The 18,986-nt window shown below is 43.3% G+C and overlaps 1 protein-coding gene across 9 annotated transcripts in view; it reads left to right on the top strand.

Annotated features, from left to right (window-relative positions):
- The window catches only part of myo9ab (myosin IXAb), a 122,829-nt gene that overhangs the window by 62,633 nt on the left and 41,210 nt on the right, over positions 1–18,986 (top strand). For 5 of the 9 annotated variants that reach the window (XM_010883943.5, XM_010883937.5, XM_010883935.5 and 2 more), the window contains exons 3-9: positions 4,025–4,119; positions 4,262–4,324; positions 7,643–7,742; positions 10,694–10,747; positions 12,988–13,088; positions 13,245–13,371; positions 16,652–16,741. In XM_010883943.5, coding sequence (XP_010882245.2) covers positions 4,025–4,119; positions 4,262–4,324; positions 7,643–7,742; positions 10,694–10,747; positions 12,988–13,088; positions 13,245–13,371; positions 16,652–16,741 — 630 coding nt within the window. The remainder of the gene's footprint in view (positions 1–4,024; positions 4,120–4,261; positions 4,325–7,642; positions 7,743–10,693; positions 10,748–12,987; positions 13,089–13,244; positions 13,372–16,651; positions 16,742–18,986) is intronic. The other 4 variants (XM_010883936.5, XM_010883945.5, XM_010883942.5 and 1 more) reach the window with 3 other exon arrangements.

The raw sequence follows: 18,986 nt of genomic DNA, 5'->3' as shown, positions 1-18,986 counted from the left end.
GTGCTTTTTCTGAAGCAGTGGTCTTTCTAACAGTCTAACACCATGTGACAGTGTAGAACAGCCCTCAGGGTACTGGCTCTGACTGGACATTAGCCTTTTTTGAGGTGTTAGCTAATAAAGCACTGCTAACACACACCAGGATGTTCAATGCTGCAAAGAAAGCAGTAAAATATATTTGATATTATATTTCAACACTGTTGACAGACCAAGGTAACCTAATTAGACAATTATTTAACCACGATTATCTAGGCCTGTATGAAAAAGTGGCCCATAGCTGTACTAGTAATGTAAGCATTTTTTTAACGGTTTCTTACATCCACTGCTTGGAAGATTCCCAACTTTACAGGATTGCGTAAACTGTGTTTAAAGGTTTTTGTGCATGCATGGCCTGCTTGAAGTTCCCATGCACATTTCTAAAGGGTTAATGTCTTGGCTTTGGCCTTAAAATAGGCGCAGCAGTCATGCAGCACAGAGCGGACCAGCCTATTCTTGACTGTGACCAGCCCAGGCCTGTGACTGTGACCAGCCCAGGCCTGTGACTGTGATCGCCCATGGAGAGGTGAGACGTTGCCAGCAGGGATTTCCTGGTCTCATCACCTTCTAGTGACTTCCTCAGTGATCTGCATGATATACATAGAAGTGGGAGTGTTCTCACAGCAAAGTGGGAGAATGACATTTACCATCATCTTTAACTCTCCTGAATCCCCTGTTGTTTTTTCACAGGGCTGTATATACATTTGGTTACGATGAAATTGAGCAAGAGGGCAAAATAAGGGGGTCACAAAAATGCCTTTGCCTTTTGCTTTCTGCCCGTTTAAAAAATAAGTATTATTTTGCTGTTTTGCTGTTCTGGTAGACCTCTGAGCATATTTTGGCCAGCTCTTGGAATAAATTTTGTGGGACAGCATATTTCCTAGATAATTTGGCACAGACCTGCCCAATGTATGGTAGAGTGTACTTTCTTTTCCTCCAGTGTCCATTCCAGTGTGTCTGGTCCCATTAAAGGGGAGCGGTCTTTCATCCAGACAATGCCTTCCATCAAATCTAGAATGCCTTTTGTCTTGATTTCATTCCATCTCTTGTCTCTTCCACCACTCATTCCTTCTGTACATTTCCATTTTCTCTCTTTCCTTTCTGTGTCTTAATGGTTTTATGAGCCAGCACATGAAGAGCAAATTGAATTCCGGCATCCTGGAATTTATCTGACAAATTACTGGCATGTTAATGTAGAGCATTGAGGGAGGGAAGAGTACAGGGAGGGGGGGGGTGGAGGTGGGAGAGGGAGACAATGAGTGTGTTAGCAGCAGGGGAGACCTACTCCCACTGATTATAGCAGAATGTGTGACCTACTCCCACTGATATGGCAAAAGTGTGTGTGCACGTGTGCGCGTGCCCACTCCCTGTCACTCTTGGTTACATGCCAGTAGTCCCCACAACTCTGTGCAAGAGATTGAGAAAATCAACAGGCCTAATCAACCCCCCACCCCCCGAATCTATTACTGCCTGCAAATTCATTTCGAAAGACAATTGCTCATTGGCCATTTCAAATTGATCATAAATAGTCATGTCTATTTATAAAAGATACTTCTATTTAATACTTTTGGAAATGCACTTAGTGACTGCGTTTTCATGTTTTCACTAACTTGCGTGCACACAAACATACACAAACACACACACGTACACACAAACACACACACACACACACACGTTAATAAATCCTCAGTACAGGGTGAGAGGCTCCCTTACCTTCTCTCAGATTACCCATAGTGCAGCAGAGGTTTGGTCTCACTCACTACCATCCTGCAACTGATTCCACCAAGCCCCATCTGGCTCTTAATGACCCATAATGGGTGCTCTCAAGACCCTTAATGGGCCCCTGAACCTCCAATGGCCCTTAAGGACTCCCAGACCCACCCATCTAATCAGATTACCTATCCTGGTTCACAAGCGTGTGTGGGTGTGTGCGAAGAACCCAAACTTCTCATGTTATGTTAAGCTGTGTTGAGTCCTCACTGGTATTTAAGAATAGATAGAGAGATATACACACATGTATGTGTATATATGCATGCATGCTGTGTGTGTACACTCACCTAAAGAATTATTAGGAACACCTGTTCAATTTCTCAGTAATACAATTATCTAATCAACCAATCACATGGCAGTTGCTTCAATGCATTTAGGGGTGTGGTCCTGGTCAAGACAATCTCCTGAACTCCAAACTGAATGTCAGAATGGGAAAGAAAGGTGATTTAAGCAATTTTGAGCGTGGCATGGTTGTTGGTGCCAGACGGGCCGGTCTGAGTATTTCACAATCTGCTCAGTTACTGGGATTTTCACGCACAACCATTTCTAGGATTTATAAAGAATGGTGTGAAAAGGGGAAAAACATCCAGTATGCGGCAGTCCTGTGGGATCTCTGTAATTGCAAACAAAGGTTTCTGTACCAAATATGAAGTTCTGCTTTTCTCATGTATCAAATACTTATGCAAATGAATTACTCAAAAATCATACAATGTGATCACTCACAGTTGAATTGTACCTATGATAAAAATTACAGACTTCTACATGCTTCGTAAGAGGGAAAACCTGCAAAAAAAAAGGGGGGTGTATCAAATACTTGTTCTCCCCACTGTATATATATATTAGATGAGTAATCCTAGTCATATTAGCAAGGGCATTTTTTAAATAATATTCTGTGCACTTAATTTCATCTCTTCAAAACCTACAGCATCTCACAAAAGTGAGTACACCCCTCACATTTTTGCAAATATTTGATTATCTTTTCATATGACAACACTGAAGAAAAGACACTTTGCTGCAATGTAAAGTAGTGAGTGTACAGCTTTTATAACAGTGTTAATTTGCTGTGCCCTCAAAATAACTCAACACACAGCCATTAATGTGTAAACCGCTGGCAACAAAAGTGAGTACACCCCTAAGTGAAAATGTCAAATTGGGTCCAATTAGCCATTTTCCATGTGACTTGTAAGTGTTACAGAGTCTCAGGTGTGAATGGGGAGCAGGTGTGTTAAATTTGGTGTTATCACTCTCACACTCCATCATACTGGTCACTGGAAGTTCAACATGGCACCTCATGGCAAAGAACTCTGAGGATCTGAAAAAAAGTATGTCAGTCTGTCAATGCTCAGACCATATGCCGCACACTGCATCGAATTGGTCTGCATGGCTGTCGTCCCAGAAGGAAGCCTCTTCTAAAGATGATTCACAAGAAAGCCAGCAAACAGTTTGCTGAAGACAAGCAGACAAAGGACAATGGATTACTGGAACCATGTCCTGTGGTCTGATGAGACCAAGATAAACTTATTTGGTTCAGATGGTGTCAAGCATGTGTGGCGGCACCCAGGTAAGGAGTACAATGACAAGTGTGTCTTGCGTACAGTCAAGCATGGTGGTGGGAGTGTCATGGTCTGGGGCTGCATGAGTGCTGCCGGCGCTGGGGATCTACAGTTCGTTGAGGGAACCATGAATGCCAACATGTACTGTGACAAACTGAAGCAGAGCATAATCCCCTCCCTTCGGAGATTGGGCCGCAGGGCAGTATTCCAACATAATGACCCATGCCCAAGAGGGTTAAGGCAGTGCTGGAATATAATGGTGGCCACAAAAAAATATTGACACTTTGGGCCCAATTTTGACATTTTCACTTAGGGGTGTACTCACTTTAGTTGCCAGCTGTTTAGAAATGAATGGCTATGTGTTGAGTTATTTTGAGGGGACAGCAAATTTACACTATATACAAGCTGTACACTCACTACTTTACATTGTAGAAAAGTGTCATTTCTTCAGTGTTGTCACATGAAAACAAATAATCTAATATTTACAAACATGTCAGGGGTGTAATCACTTTTGTGAGATACTGTATGTCTGGTTTTATATCATGCACACTATGACAGGCAGTTCCACCCTCAGTAGGCCTCTTGTCCAGTTTTAGTACGTTGATAATAACATTAAATGAGTCTAAAATAATTTCAACCCTTACCCTCTCTCTTCCCCTTCTAATCAGGCCTTTGGGAACGCCAAGACAGCTCACAACAACAACTCCAGTCGCTTTGGAAAGTTCATCCAGGTCAACTACCAGGAGAGTGGGACTGTCCGAGGGTGAGCTACACCTCTTTCATCCACCTCACTCTTTCTGTCTGACTCTTTCACTGTCTGCTCACTCTCACTGGCTTTCTCTTTTTTCCTCTGTTAATGTTCTGTTTAATGCAGAAAGTTGATCTTGTGTTGTATGTGTTCCCAGAGCATATGTGGAGAAGTACCTTCTGGAGAAGTCACGTCTGGTCTACCAGGAGCACAACGAACGGCAAGTGGCGAGATTATTTTCTTATTGCCATAAATCAATTGCCATAAAAATGAAAATAATTAATTAAATTGATTTACCTTTGGCTATGAATGAAGCCTGAATTAATGTTATTAATACCCCAAAATAAATAATTGACTTACAGCTAGAAATAAAACCTGCATAAATAATGAATAAATCCAATTAAATGATTTACTTGTAGCTATAATTAAATCCTGCATATATAACGAGTAAATCAAATTAAATTATTTACTCATAGCTAAGAATAAAACATGACATGTTTTAATATTGACTTGGCATCTTTAAGATTGCTTTATGCAGGCCAAGTACGCCTTAACAGATAAGCATTATCTGTATGGACCAGCAGGTCGGGAAGCTATCTCCTGTTTCTGAATTATTATTATTATTATCATCATCATCATTTTCTTCCGCTTATCCGGGGCCGGGTCACGGGGGCAGCAGTCTAAGCAGGGATGCCCAGACTTCCCTCTCCCTAGACACTTCCTCCAGCTCTTCCGGGGGGACACCGAGGCGTTCCCAGGCCAGCCGGGAGATATAGTCCCTCCAGCATGTCCTAGGTCTTCCCCGGGGTCTCCTCCCGGTGGGATGGGACCGGAACACCTTCCCAGAAACAGATGCCCAAGCCACCTCAGCTGACCCCTCTCGATGTGGAGGAGCAGCGGCTCTACTCTGAGCTCCTCCCGGGTGACCGAGCTTCTCACCCTATCTCTAAGGGATCGCCCAGCCACCCTGCGGAGAAAGCTCATTTCGGCCGCCTGTATCCGGGATCTTGTCCTTTCGGTCATGACCCAAAGCTCATGACCATGGGTGAGAGTAGGAACGTAGATTGACCGGTAAATTCTTCACCACGACAGACCGATACATTGACCGCATTACTGCAGAAGCTGCACCGATCCGTCTGTCAATCTCCCGTTCCATCCTTCCCTCACTCGTGAACAAGACCCCTAGATACTTAAACTCCTCCACTTGAGGCAGGCACTCTCCACCAACCTGAAGTGGGCAAGCCACCCTTTTCCGACTGAGGACCATGGCCTCGGATATGGCTGTACCGATTCTCATCCCCACCGCTTCACACTTGGCTGCAAACCGTCCCAGTGCATGCTGAAGGTCCTGGTTTGAAGGGGCCAACACGACAACATCATCCGCAAAGAGCAGAGACTAAATCGTGTGGTCCCCAAACCTGACACCCTCCGGCCCCTGGCTGCGCCTAGAAATTCTGTCCATAAAAATTACGAACAGTACCGGCGACAAAGGGCAGCCCTGCCGGAGTCCAACATGCACTGGGAACAAGTCTGATTTACTGCCGGCAATGCGGACCAAGCTCCTGCTTCGGTCGTACAGGGACCTGACAGCCCTTAGCAAAGGACCCAGGACCCCATATTCCCGAAGCACTCTCCACAGGACCGCGAAGGACACAGTCGAATGCCTTCTCCAAATCCACAAAACACATGTGGATTGGTTGGGCAAACTCCCATGAACCCTCCAGCACCCCGTAGAGGGTATAGAGCTGGTCCAGTGTTCCACGGCCCGGACGAAAACCACACTGTTCCTCTTAAATCCGAGGTTCTACTATCGGCCGTATTCTCCTCTCCAGAACCCTGGCATAGACTTTCCCGGGGAATTATTACTTATCATAAAATATTAACTGATTATCTTGATGTCCCCCACAGGACCTGATCCATCTCCTTAATGGCAAGTCCCAAGCAGAAAGACATAAGATCTCATTTTTAAAGTCATTGGTGTGACTCGACTTGGCATCAAACAATCACAGGGTGGACACGCTGAACACGTCCAAGTCCAAAAACTATATTCTGGATTACTTTGTTTTTCTTCTCTGTGGTTCTCTAAAACTTACCTATTAGGAGACTTCATTTCCTCAAACTCACACAGGATATGTGATATCTGATACATGTCGGAAATAGACCAGAATAGCTGTGCCTCTCATTGCTTGCTTATGTGGCTGTGTGCCTTATCATGAGAATTTCCCTTAAAGTTAAACCACTTTCTGATTAACGTACAGTGAACCGTTGTCTCTGTATCATGATAGATTTCTGCTATTATCCCAGCATAAGCCTTATTGTTAAACACATTTATTTTTGAATGCTTTTCAACGCAGGTGACAGTATGACTTTGTTGACAGGTTGTTTAACTGGAGTACACAGACATGTGTATATGCGATCACACACAAACCTCCATAAAAACCCCACCAACCCTCTCTTCATCATTGGAAACAGTCACAATAACCCTGCCTGTTTGAAACAGTTGTTATTTTATCCATAAGCCCCGAGTCTGGCCCCATTGGCCACCAAGGCTTCCATTTCACCATGATGACAGTACTGGCGGCCATATTGATGGAGTTTAAACTCAAACCAGACCTCCCAGCCTTTTCCTTTAGACCTGGGGCCCTAGAATATAGACACAAGCGCATACATAGAAACACAAGCATGCACGTGCACACACACACTAACCTGTGAGCACACTGACATGTGCCATGCACACACGCAGAGACACAAGTGCGTACTTACAGACAGACACATGCATAGACAGACAGACACATGCATAGACAGACAGACACATGCATAGACAGACAGACACATGCATAGACAGACAGAAGCACGCACGCACTGTAGGCAGCGACAGACAGATCCGCGTGCACACCAACTTACTGCATTGTTCCCTCCTGTAAGTGTTAAGAAGTGGGGTTTAGACAATGTTTTGAAGACTCCAAAGTACAACTACAGCTCAATGTGTTTCACACACGCTTGGATAGGTCCCAGTCTGTCGCTCCTAATCATGATTTATTACTGTCAACAGATAATACACTGTTCCTTTGTTTTCTCTGGTAATACCACCTCTCAGACTTTATAATGTCTATTGCTGATTGAGTCATTTCAGGATCATCTAGGACTTTATGACTATTCACACTCCTGACAGAAACGGGTAGTATCTTCTCAGATGAGATCTATATCGTCCATTTTCAACTTGACCATGGCTCTAATCATGCGTTAGAACCGCAGCGTATTAGATACAGGTTGTACCATCACGAGGACAGCAAACGTCTGTCTTGAGCTCTGATCAGTTAAATCCTCCCTTAGTTTTTTTCCCTTTCAGTCTAATTGGCCCACTTAGCAGAGCGCTCCTATAGCATTTTGAATCTTATAGTAGCAACTCTGTTTTTAACTCTGTCTGGGTCACGTCCATTCTTCACCAAACGTACAAAAATGGAATGAAACTGGGAGGGACAACATGACTATTTCAATAAGAAATAGTCATTTTCACTATTCCTTTTTCCCTCTTCAGGAACTATCATGTGTTCTACTACCTGTTGGCTGGAGCCAGTGAGGATGAGAGGAGAGCGTTTCATCTGCTCCAACCTGAGGAGTACCACTACCTTAACCAGGTGGGCGACAAACACACATACAAATAGGGAATCAAACTGTTCTATTCTCAAGCACAAGTGTGTGTGGATCCGCCACCCCCCTTTGGCTGGTGTCTGTTTAGTCAAATCTTACCCTATAAGGTTCGGAGTCGGATGGTTTTCTGTTTCCTGGTAATCTATTGCAGCCACCTGGCATCCCAGGTCTAAATCAGCCCCTGATTAGAGGGGAACAGTGAAGAGCAGTGGAACTGAATTGGCTGCGAGGTCCAGAGTTAAGTTTCTTTACTATGGTTTAGGCTCTGTTGGTAGGCAGCAATGGAGATGATTAGATTGCAAATGATAATTGCTTTGTTTCGGTTGAATGTCTCTCTTAGCGTGTATTCAACCTCGGAAATAGAGCACTTCTAAACACCTCTGGCTTTTGATTGGTTTGACCCACATTGTGTGCATGCACGTGCATGTGTGCGTGTGTGTACGTGTGTGTGTGTGTGCGCGTTTTGATGCACATCTGCCTTATTTGGCAACAGATGCATTTCGGGATTCACGGGGCATTGGGGAAAATATGAATCCTTTGTTGCTCTGTTATTATTTTGGCATGCTAACAAAGTAGCCGTTCTTTCCCTCCTCTCTTCCCCCCAAAACACCCCTAATCCCCACGACAACAAACCCAGCTCCACACCGTCTGTTACCATGCACAGCTGTTTCCATGGCAACGGCAGAAATCAAGAGTTAATCTTGCACATGCATGGGGCGGATGGATGTAGTCATGTAGTCATAAGTTAATTATAATAATAGTCATAATATTAGCTATTTGGTTATTTGTATGTTTTTGTATTTTGTCTTCTCTGCCTGTCTCTTTCTCACTGTCTATCTGTCTGTCTCTCTCCCTCTGTCTGTCTCTCTCCCTCTGTCTGTCTGTCTCTCTCCCTCTGTCTGTCTGTCTCTCTCCCTCTGTCTGTCTGTCTCTCTCCCTCTGTCTGTCTGTCTCTCTCCCTCTGTCTGTCTGTCTCTCTCCCTCTGTCTGTCTGTCTCTCTCCCTCTGTCTGTCTGTCTCTTTCCCTCTGTCTGTCTGTCTCTCTCCCTCTGTCTGTCTGTCTCTCCCTCTGTCTGTCTGTCTCTCTCCCTCTGTCTGTCTGTCTCTCTCCCTCTGTCTGTCTCTCTCTGTCTCTCTTCCTCTCTCTCTGTCTCTCTTCCTCTCTCTCTGTCTCTCTTCCTCTCTCTCTGTCTCTCTTCCTCTCTCTCTGTCTCTCTTCCTCTCTCTCTGTCTCTGTCTGTCTCTCTCTGCCCATCTCTCAGGAGAAAAAAAAATCTAATATGGATTTAATCTAAAGGTTCTGGAAAAAAATTATTCTGTCCTTGAGCATGACAATTAACACTAATTGCTCCTTTAAGGGGCACTGGATAAGAGCTTCTGCTGAATAAATGACTCAAATGTAAATTCATATTACAAATATTTGCCTGTCATTGTACAGAGAACAAGAACCACGGTATGAATCTAGATCTGTGTCATTTTCTACACATATCATAGCAGTAACTCCCTTCTACATGTTTTTGCTTTCAAACAAAATCCCAGGAACAGGCAAACAGTGTGTTCAGACGTGAACAGGCGGAAGTTGATGAAAACAAAGGAAATCCAGAAGTTCAAAATTCATATTTATCAAATGCACCAAATCTCACAGCGTCATCCTGCACAATGACATTCTTGTGACATGGCACACATCTACGTAGTAAGAATTATGAAATAAATAAAGCAAAAAATACACATGTAATATACATAAGTGTAAACTAGCTGTTGGATGGGGAATATGAACAATTTGGGTAGAAGTATAAAATATTATAGATATGGTTAAGGTTAGCAGTAAACTAGCAGGCAAAATACAAGTGTGTATATCAAAAATGCTCAGGCAAATGTACAGACTAGGATAAACTAAATTGTAAACATGCTAGGATCAAAGAACGTTAGAAAGCTATCACCAACTCTTCAATGGGCTTAGTATTTCGGTGATTGGAAGCTGGGAAGAGTGCCGTGTTCGTTGTGATTGGGTTCTGGAGGATCTTGGTATCTGGAGGTTATATGTCGTTCTGGTGATGTAGTTGAGAGATGGAACTGTGAACAGATCTTACAGATAAGACAACGACTGAAACCTCAAGTCTCCTCTCCCACGTCCTTTGTACCTTTCAATGCAACCACGACAGATCACTGAATGTAGTTTGAAGTGTTTTGGAGTAGTTTTCCGCTTACAATGCAGCTTTGCTATAGTGGTAAAAACCGTTTCCATTCATGAATTTGGACAAAGCTAATAGCGCTAATTACAGACAGGGACAGAGCTGAATAATGGATTGTTTGAAAAAATGACTGTCTTCAGGAATATCTCTTGGTAAGTAGACTTTGAGAAAAATATGAATTTTGTACAAACTATCTTTTAAGATGTTACAAAACAAATGTGGCCCTCCATTTCATTTCAAAATCCTGACGTGGCCCTCAAGCCAAACTGTCTGGCCCCCTGGTCTACAACATCCTTTCCCAACACGGAGTGATGCGGGTCCTGATCCGGGCCATCTCCCTTCTGCATCTCCCTGATTTAGTTCTGTTGGCTGTGCTCCCGGATCATTCCATTTAACCCCACCAACTCATCCAGACTGGCGCGGCCCCTCTTGTGTTAAACCTTCCCGGTCTATCACTCGCCCTGTGTTCTATCGTTCGCTCTGCGTTATGTCACTCAGCCTCAGCGGTCAGGGTCTCTGTCTTAAAGCCTTTTTGGAAAGAAAGCACTTTCTGCAATTCAAACCAGTTGTAATTCGTTTTCCGAACTATGTCATTACAAAATGTACGCAGCTTTGGGGGTCAGTGTGTTTTTGCATTTTTAAACAGTATTTTGAACCTTCCCTTGTGTATTAACAGCATGCTTCATCTCCCCGTCTGTTGAGTGAGTGTGTGTACCTCTCTCTAACCCCGTTTACCTTATTTCCAGATGACAAAGAAATCCCACAGACCCTCTTGGGAAAATTACTATGAGAGCGAGCTGGTCAGTATTGCGTGTGTGTGTTTGTGTTTAGTTGTTTATACTGCATGCATGTTTGGAAGTGTGCATGTAGGGGTGATTTTGGAATGGGTTCTGTCTCAGTTGTCACATGCGTCTGTGTCTCACCCTTCGGTGTGTTTTGTCTTTCGCTGCCATTTTCAGTACAGCTTTAATTTCTATCATTTCTAACATCTCATCAAATCAATGTCTAATCAAAAATCAGTATCTCGTACACAGTTTGTTAGGCATTATAAATAGTGCAATTAAAGATTTGTAATACCAGCTCCATTAGTTGAGTGAAAAATATCCAGTCAGAATGATCCATATTTATTGGTCAATGTGATGTCTTATATCCAGGCAGATTGTTCGTGTTGCACACCCTCTCCCTCTGCCTGTTGGAGTATTTGTGTACGTCTCATCTGTGAATGTGTTACCCCGTCAGATGTCCCGTCTGCGACCCCTGACCTCTGAGCCAGGCAAGACGATGTCTGCATCTGTCTTGTCACAATGCGCTGTCAACACTTCCTGAGAGCTAGCTGTATCTGTTCCCACTCTTCTCCCTCGGTCACCCTCACGCACTCACAAACATTCACAATGACCAAATATGTTTGCTGCTCTCGTTCCTGGCATTGTGGATCTGGATGTATTTCAGTGTCTTCGGGGTTCTTTTAAGTGGATCTGTTGTGGTGTACTTTTCTTATGGCAAGCATTTAAAAACGTTTACCTTCTGTCAAAAGGCGTTTACCGATAAAGTCTATGACAGGACAATAACTTGACTGCTTAAGTGCCTTTTGACCGTCACCGATATCAATGCGTGATTCAAGAAAAAGTTGGAGGTACCCAGACAGATTGTCGGAAGTGGGAATAATCGCCAACAAACAAAGGAGGAAGCCTTTAAGCTAAAGCAGTGTATGCCAGTTCCCCTAACCTCACTACCACTTCTGACACTGAGGAAGAGCGGTCTCGCTTGATACAGTCGACTACGTATTGTTTTCATGAATGAGAGAGAGACAGAAAATCAGTTAAGAAACAATACGCTGTCGGGTCGGCACAACACGAAACAATCCCCAAATATTCCACTATATTGATAACGGGAGGTTTACCTCAATGACAAGGCATGGTATTAAGCAGTAGAATTTATGCTGAATAAGATCAAAATAACAAAAGTCTAGTAGGAAAAACAGAACATTCTTTAATCATTCCCCTTAGTATCCCAAACTGATTGTTTAGATAAGACAAGTACTACAGTTAAGGGGTTTGGTTAAAGGCCAGACATTCCAAGTTAACGACAAAGGAGCTCCCTTTGTTTTCCCAACGTCCTTTGGCATATCACATTGTTCTGTCCGGCATTTGAAACAAACAACGAACCCAGCAATTTAGACAATTATTTTCTTACCCAGCGCATGTGAGCTTCTAAATCTCTTGTTGCAAATTTTTTTTTTTTTAATGAAAACTCTCATTTTTACCTCAGAAATGACCCGTTCTCTACTTGACAGTATCTAATCTGGAAACTGTAAGGCAATCCAAACAAAAGAAAAAGTTGTGTTCAATGTTAACAGTTTTAGCTGATCCAGTTGTGCGTGCTTATGCGGCCTCCATTGGCCTTTTCCTGGTATGTGGTAATTATGGCCTGGACAGAAGGAAGACAGACAGACAGACAGGCAGGCAGCCGGTAGAGGAGACGCACACCATCTCCGCCCGTCATTAGAGCCAAAAGGAAGACCGCTCTCTACTAGGCGTGCCAGTGGCCACCAGGCTCAGAGCATGGAAGGAAAACCCCATTGTGTGCATTTCGGCTTGGCCATCTCCCTGACCAGCTCCCTTGGATCTACAACAGAGCAGAGCACTCTCCCACACCACGCGGTTACTGAATAAACCAGGGGGATTCATTTTCCAGGCCTAAAACACTTATGCTTTTCTCTTAGTTATTTAACAGATTAATTTCCCTCGAGTTGTCCATAGAACCCATCCTCTATGACCTAGGTCTGAATCAGTTCTTAAATAGTACAATAGAATACAAAACTGAGTTCAGGGGTTGGATTTGGCTATCCCGGTGGCCATCATGCCTTGATAGTTTGTTTACTAGTACCATACCTAGAAGACAATAGAACCTGAAGAACCTAGAATCAGAAGAAGTGTTAGTGTTCAAGCTGCGTGTGCTGTGTTTCAACGTGTTTGTCAAGTGTTATACAGTGTGTGTGTAGACAAATGTTGTGTGACAATAGCAGTGCTCATGTCATCAGCAGGACTGCTTTACTGTGGAAGGGGAAGACCTGAAGCACGACTTTGAGCGATTGCAGCTGGCTATGGAGATGGTGGGTTTCCTGCCCGCCACACGCAAACAGTGAGTATTTCACGCGCAGGCGCGCAAACATACACGCGTCCATGCCTCTATCCTCCCTGTCCACGTTTTGCACCCCATCATCTCTAAAGCATTGCCACCAGGTCTAAACTCATGTCAACACTTATTAGACTCTGCATCCTTCTGCCAATCTCACAGGATCTTCTCCCTGCTGTCTGCCATCCTCCACCTGGGAAACATCCGCTACAAGAAGAAGACCTATAGAGAAGACTCCATAGACATCTGCAACCCAGAGGTTCTCCCCACGGTCTCAGAGTTGCTTGAGGTACACCTCCACGTAATCTATGTTTATATTTTATCAGTTTCATTCATCTGTTATTCAATAGGAACGTTTCATACGCTTAGTACTTTTTCCAGTGCCATTGAGCCCGTTGAGGTTATGCAATGCCTTTTGATGTGTTCAAGCATAGCTTTTGTTGACACAGGAGGTTCAGAATTTCTAGACCCTGAAAGACACCTAGTGACTCAGCACTGGGACAGTTGGTGTTAGACACCTAGCAATCAAACACTGGGATAGTTGTTGTTGGCCACCTAGCAATGATACACTGGGACAGTTGGTGTTAGCCACCTAGCAATGATACACTGGGACAGTTGGTGTTAGCCACCTAGCAATGAAACACTGGGACAGTTGGTGTTAGCCACCTAGCAATGAAACACTGGGACAGTTGGTGTTAGCCACCTAGCAATGATACACTGGGACAGTTGGTGTTAGCCACCTAGCAATGATACACTGGGACAGCTGGTGTTAGCCACCTAGCAATCAAACACAAGGACAGTTGTTGTTAGCCACTTAGCAATGATACACTGGGACAGTTGGTGTTAGTTCAGATACTCTTCTGTTATGGTATGTTATGGTTGCAATAGTCCAGACTTATTTTTCAATAATCTGTTATTTAGCAGAGAGGATGTATTTTCTTTCTTTTAAATAGATATTCAAATTCTTCATCTCAACTTTCCAGACACTGATACATGATGAATATGATGGGCAATAAAAATTTGCAAGACATCCATATGTGCCAGAATTTGTTTCAAATGTTCATGTTGAGATTGCGATAATATATTTTTTTCAATCCTTTCATAATATTGCACATCTATTTGATGTCAATAGCCAGTCAAACTGAGATGCACAATGATTTTTTTCAAATGTTTCACCTGACAGTTTCTTTGGAGTACTCCAATGTCTTGTTTTTAACAGCTGACATTGTAAAATAATTGTTTGAGCAGGACTGGGTCAAAACGCAACACCAAAAAGCACTGATTTCATTTTGAAAGTATGGCAAATGTATGAAATGTATGGACCAAGAGCCAACTGGTTTGAAGACAGACAAAGTCAAACCTCTCCAAGTGAACCTCACGATACAGGTTAACACACGATACAGCACAGTATGCCTCCGATCAGCTCGATAGTGTGAAAAGCGCTTTAGCTGTCTTTTCCCTGAAATAATCTCAGTTGCATTGCCTTAATAGTTCACTCCACCTGAAAATCAATTGGATGAGAATGACAAAGGGGCGGGACCTCTGACCTTTTCATCCAATGGGTTTTGAGAAGGAGGCAAGGATAAAGAATGCAAGGAATCAATGCAGTGCAATTGATATTCTCTGACTCACTCTTCCACTGCAGTGCCAACAAACCCACACAAAAGCCTTGTGGGATTGGGCCTGCATTAGACACACCTTGTTCCTAACCAGAGCTCCTTTTACAGTAGAACCACAACAATATACTTTATCTACTATGGAACTGGGGTGGCAGATGGCCATAGCAGTTAGTGTAAGACCAGTAACAGAAATGTTGTTGGTTCAAATCTATGATCCAACAAGGTGAAATATCTGTTGTGCCCTTGAGCAAAGCCCTAATTGCTTGTATAAGTCTGTCTGGGTAAGTGGTTCTGCTAAATAGCTAAAATGTCAATTGTAATAATTAATGTAATAAATTCACTGCTGTTTCACAGCCATTTCTGCTATTGCTTGCAGAAAGCTAAGCATTTCTTACACCACTACAACTGTCTTTGTCATAGGCAATTTCTAATGGGACTGTGTTAAAAGAATACAAGAGAACTCTATCAAAACAGTCGTTAGCTGTCATAGGAGGGTTTCGTGTTAACATTCTACTTAATCACACTAACTTGAAAAAGCCTACAACATAGTATCAAACTCATTGCACAACTGTAAGCTCAGGTCAACTTTCTGTAGAAACTCTGACCAAATTAGCACACGCTGTTCCCATATTCCTCAGTAGTGATTGTGAATTGTCACCTCACCCCTGTATACAAACCACAAGCATTAGCAGGCTACCCTGTCAAAAGGCTTAGCAAACAAAGACCAAAGTGTGGTTGGAAAACCTGACAGTTGTGCCTCAGGGCGTTGTGCAGAAAGGGGAACCAGTTGGGTGTTTTAGGGAAGAGAGATATTTTGTCCTGCGGACCAGGACCATGTGACTGCAGTAACTGTGTGACGTGAGATGAGGCACATGCTCACCACATGTCCAGGGTCAGAGAGAAGCACCAAGGAGGGAATGACTGGGGTTCTTCAACGCTCTGGTATGGTAGTAGTAATGTGACCAGGATTCGCCTTAATGGCATAGTTTGACATTTGAGACGTTGTACGTCTACTTAGCACAAGTCCCAACTGCACAGCAATGACAGCTCATCACCTCCAAACCACCTATAAGTCCCAAATATCAATCCCATGTGTGAGCTAGCGGTCACCAATTCACCGCCTCTGCATTTACTACACTTTAATGTCACGTGAGCAGCATTTTCCATGGGGAGAGATAATTGGCTGAAGTGTCGAATGATGCATGAATGGGAATATGACGGTCTCGGACTTCCTGTTTCCTGTGAGGTCGGAACAGGAAGAGCAAGTTGAGCAGGTTGAGTGTAGAGTTGACAGATGGGATCCTCTGGCTGGTCTTTGTGGCCCAGTAAGACTAGGTGGAGTAGAGACAGCTGCTGAGTAATGTAGCACAGTTTGTGCTTCAAGGCACATCTCCCGTTATCTTAACAGAGAAATACTATATGAACAAAACAACACAGTACATCCTCTTATGTATTTAAAGCGTTGGCAATATAAGAGAATCCAAGCCATGTTTACCAGGTGACCTGCAGAACAGACCAATCAGTGTAGCAATGTACTCAGTAGAGGATGTACTCAGAAGTCTGAAATGTACAGTTAAAAAAGTATAACTGAGGCATCTGAAAAATTGAACCATATTGGCATTTTAAATCAACTGTCAACAACTTCACACACAGTATCAGCTGTTAGCCCCACTTAACTCATTCCAGTAGATGGATGAGTGGTCATATGTGCATACAGTGACATCTGCCTCTTTTGTCCTGGCTATCTGCTTGGGCCAAGTCATGTTTGTGTGTTTGTTTGAGAGAGAATGTGCAGTCTAAAAAAAGAAGCACATCATAGCTTTTTCAAGTATTGACCAACTGTTATCTGTTGTTGTCCCGCAAATGATCTCCATAGCTAATAGCTACTCTTTCTGTTCAGAGTGACTATCCAGGTGCTGACTGACTCGGTGCTTGTCTCTTTTTCCAAAGGTGAAGGAAGAGATGCTGTTCGAGGCTTTAACTACGAGAAAGACTGTGACAGTGGGAGAGAGGCTGATTGTGCCATACAAACTGGCCGAGGTGAGTGCGAGATATCTTTCTCTGCTTATGACAACTAACAGTCACCAGACACAACAAACCATAATAACACAACTGCGTCAGACCACACAGCCATTGTTGATCCCCATCTGACATCAGTGACAATAACATGGCCTCAAAATGTTAGATCTTGCTTATGTTTCATTTTTTAGAAATTGTAGGGGAATAGTTTGGGGAGTTGTTTTATTAACGTAATGGAATGTTGGCAAATTGCAATAACTCTCTGGAATCTTGTTGAAATCATTACATTTTTGCATACTGTTTGGTCCATCAGCTTAAACGGCAGAAACTGAATTAAGATTTTTCACAGAGATTTATGTGATACAATATGTTTTCCACATATTTTGCTTGACAAAGTCTGCAATTTGTGTGCTCAATGAACATGTCTTGTAGTGACACAGAGGGAACAGTGCAGTTTTCCCATTGATCACAGGAAAATAGAAAGTCTGCACTTCAAAATGTTATTTTAGTGAACAAATATTTTGAAAACTACCATTTTGTTGTCACTTATTTAAGTGAAAATTATTGTATTAGAATGCACAAATTCTCCATGTAGCATCTTAAAAGACTCCTTGTTAGCTTGGATTTGCTTTGCTTCCATCAAAACTAAGTAACTTTTGTGTTGTCATTGGGGGAAGGGCGTACAGTACATTCCTAAAGGCCCCAAGAAGGCAAAACTGAACCTCTTTGCCTGGTTGCAGAGTGTGTCCACGGCCAGGGATTGTGAGAGGACCGTCTCAGGAGGTTTTGTTGGGGTGTTGGGAGTCTTCCTCTGTAACTTCCTGTTTCCTGTGAGGTTTACTACAGTTTAAGTCATTAACCCCCTCGTCCCTACAAAAGCTCAGTTTTTGTTTGTTGCGCATTTATTCCAAATCCTAAAAGTCTCTTTGAAATGACCTAAATACCTGGTTTGAGTTCATTAGGGTATGCAACATTAAAGTGTGTCCCAATAGAATAACATTAGCTTTTCATTTTTCTTCATTTGTTTTGTACCAAATGAACACCCCACCAGTTTGTATAAATCTAACATTAGCTATGAACGATTTAATAGGAGATCCCATTGGCGCTGTCTGAGGTAAGTTTAACCCTCCTAGGCTCATAAGTATGTCCACAATTGCGGCTTTTGTGTTCCAGTGAAAATCCTGCACGAGGCTTGTCTATTACCAAGCTCTCCACCACCATCCAACCCCTTTCTGATGTTCACTAACTCCACAATAGTTGCATCCAAACCTCCCTCCCCGCCAGTCATGCGGTCTCAGCCTAGGAATGTGCAAACCACCACTGGAATATACAGTCGAAGTCGGGCCAGAAACCAGATCTAGCCTCTTTCTCTTGCCTCTCTATACACAGCCGTGCAACTGCAACTCAGACAATGGGCTCAAGAAACGTAATCCTGTAGGCAGACTGTGGCAGCCATACATTCTGTATACTTTAAGAGAGTGATTTAAGTGAATGACTGAGTGTCCTCTGCATGGAAATCCCCAGCCTAATATAAGCCTTCAGAATTCAGAGAGGAAGAGCGATTCCACTGAGTGTCAGAACAGAATTGCTCTCACTATAGCAGCAAGCATGTTATCTCTCTTTCAATATCATAAAGGCTGTGATTGTCGCCAGCCTGGCAGCAGTCAAGGAAGGGAATAGGGACTGCAGAGACCCAAGCATCCACAAAAGATGGATGCACAGTGGGTAGGAAAAACTACCTGGTGGGGTCGAAACCTAGGAAGAAATTTAGAAATGAGACTACTCTGAGGAGTGGCCAGTCCTCTTCTGGCTTTGCCGGATGAAGGTTATTAGAGTACAGGACCTCCTTGGGGCACATGGGTTTTTTGCATGTTCAGAATACTGATCCGCCACCCAAGCAATTGCCATACATTTGGCAGGAGGTTTGGAAGCGCAGCTCTGTTTCCACCTTGTTTTCTGGGCATTGTGCACATAGGCTAAGATGGCAAGGCCATGATAGCAAGGCCATGCTGATTGAGTCTGTCCAGATCAGTTGCAGTGGTCCGGTATTCTGTCACTGTGTGCTGTTTGTTTAGGACAAGGCTAGCATTCCTCTTTTTTAAAATTGTTTTCTGGTTGATTCTGTCAAGTGTCAAATATTTTTTTTGTTATAGGTTGTCTCTAACCAGGATACTCTCTTGGGGCTCTGCGGGGTCTGTTTGTGTTGGTGAGCAAAGACACAAGACAGGATGGATTAGTAGGCTCTTCTCTAGATGACACTCTCGGT

Source organism: Esox lucius, chromosome 19 (genome assembly GCF_011004845.1).
Source record: "Esox lucius isolate fEsoLuc1 chromosome 19, fEsoLuc1.pri, whole genome shotgun sequence".
NCBI classification, from domain to species: Eukaryota; Metazoa; Chordata; class Actinopteri; order Esociformes; family Esocidae; genus Esox; species Esox lucius.
This window is presented reverse-complemented; position numbering and strand designations above follow the sequence as displayed.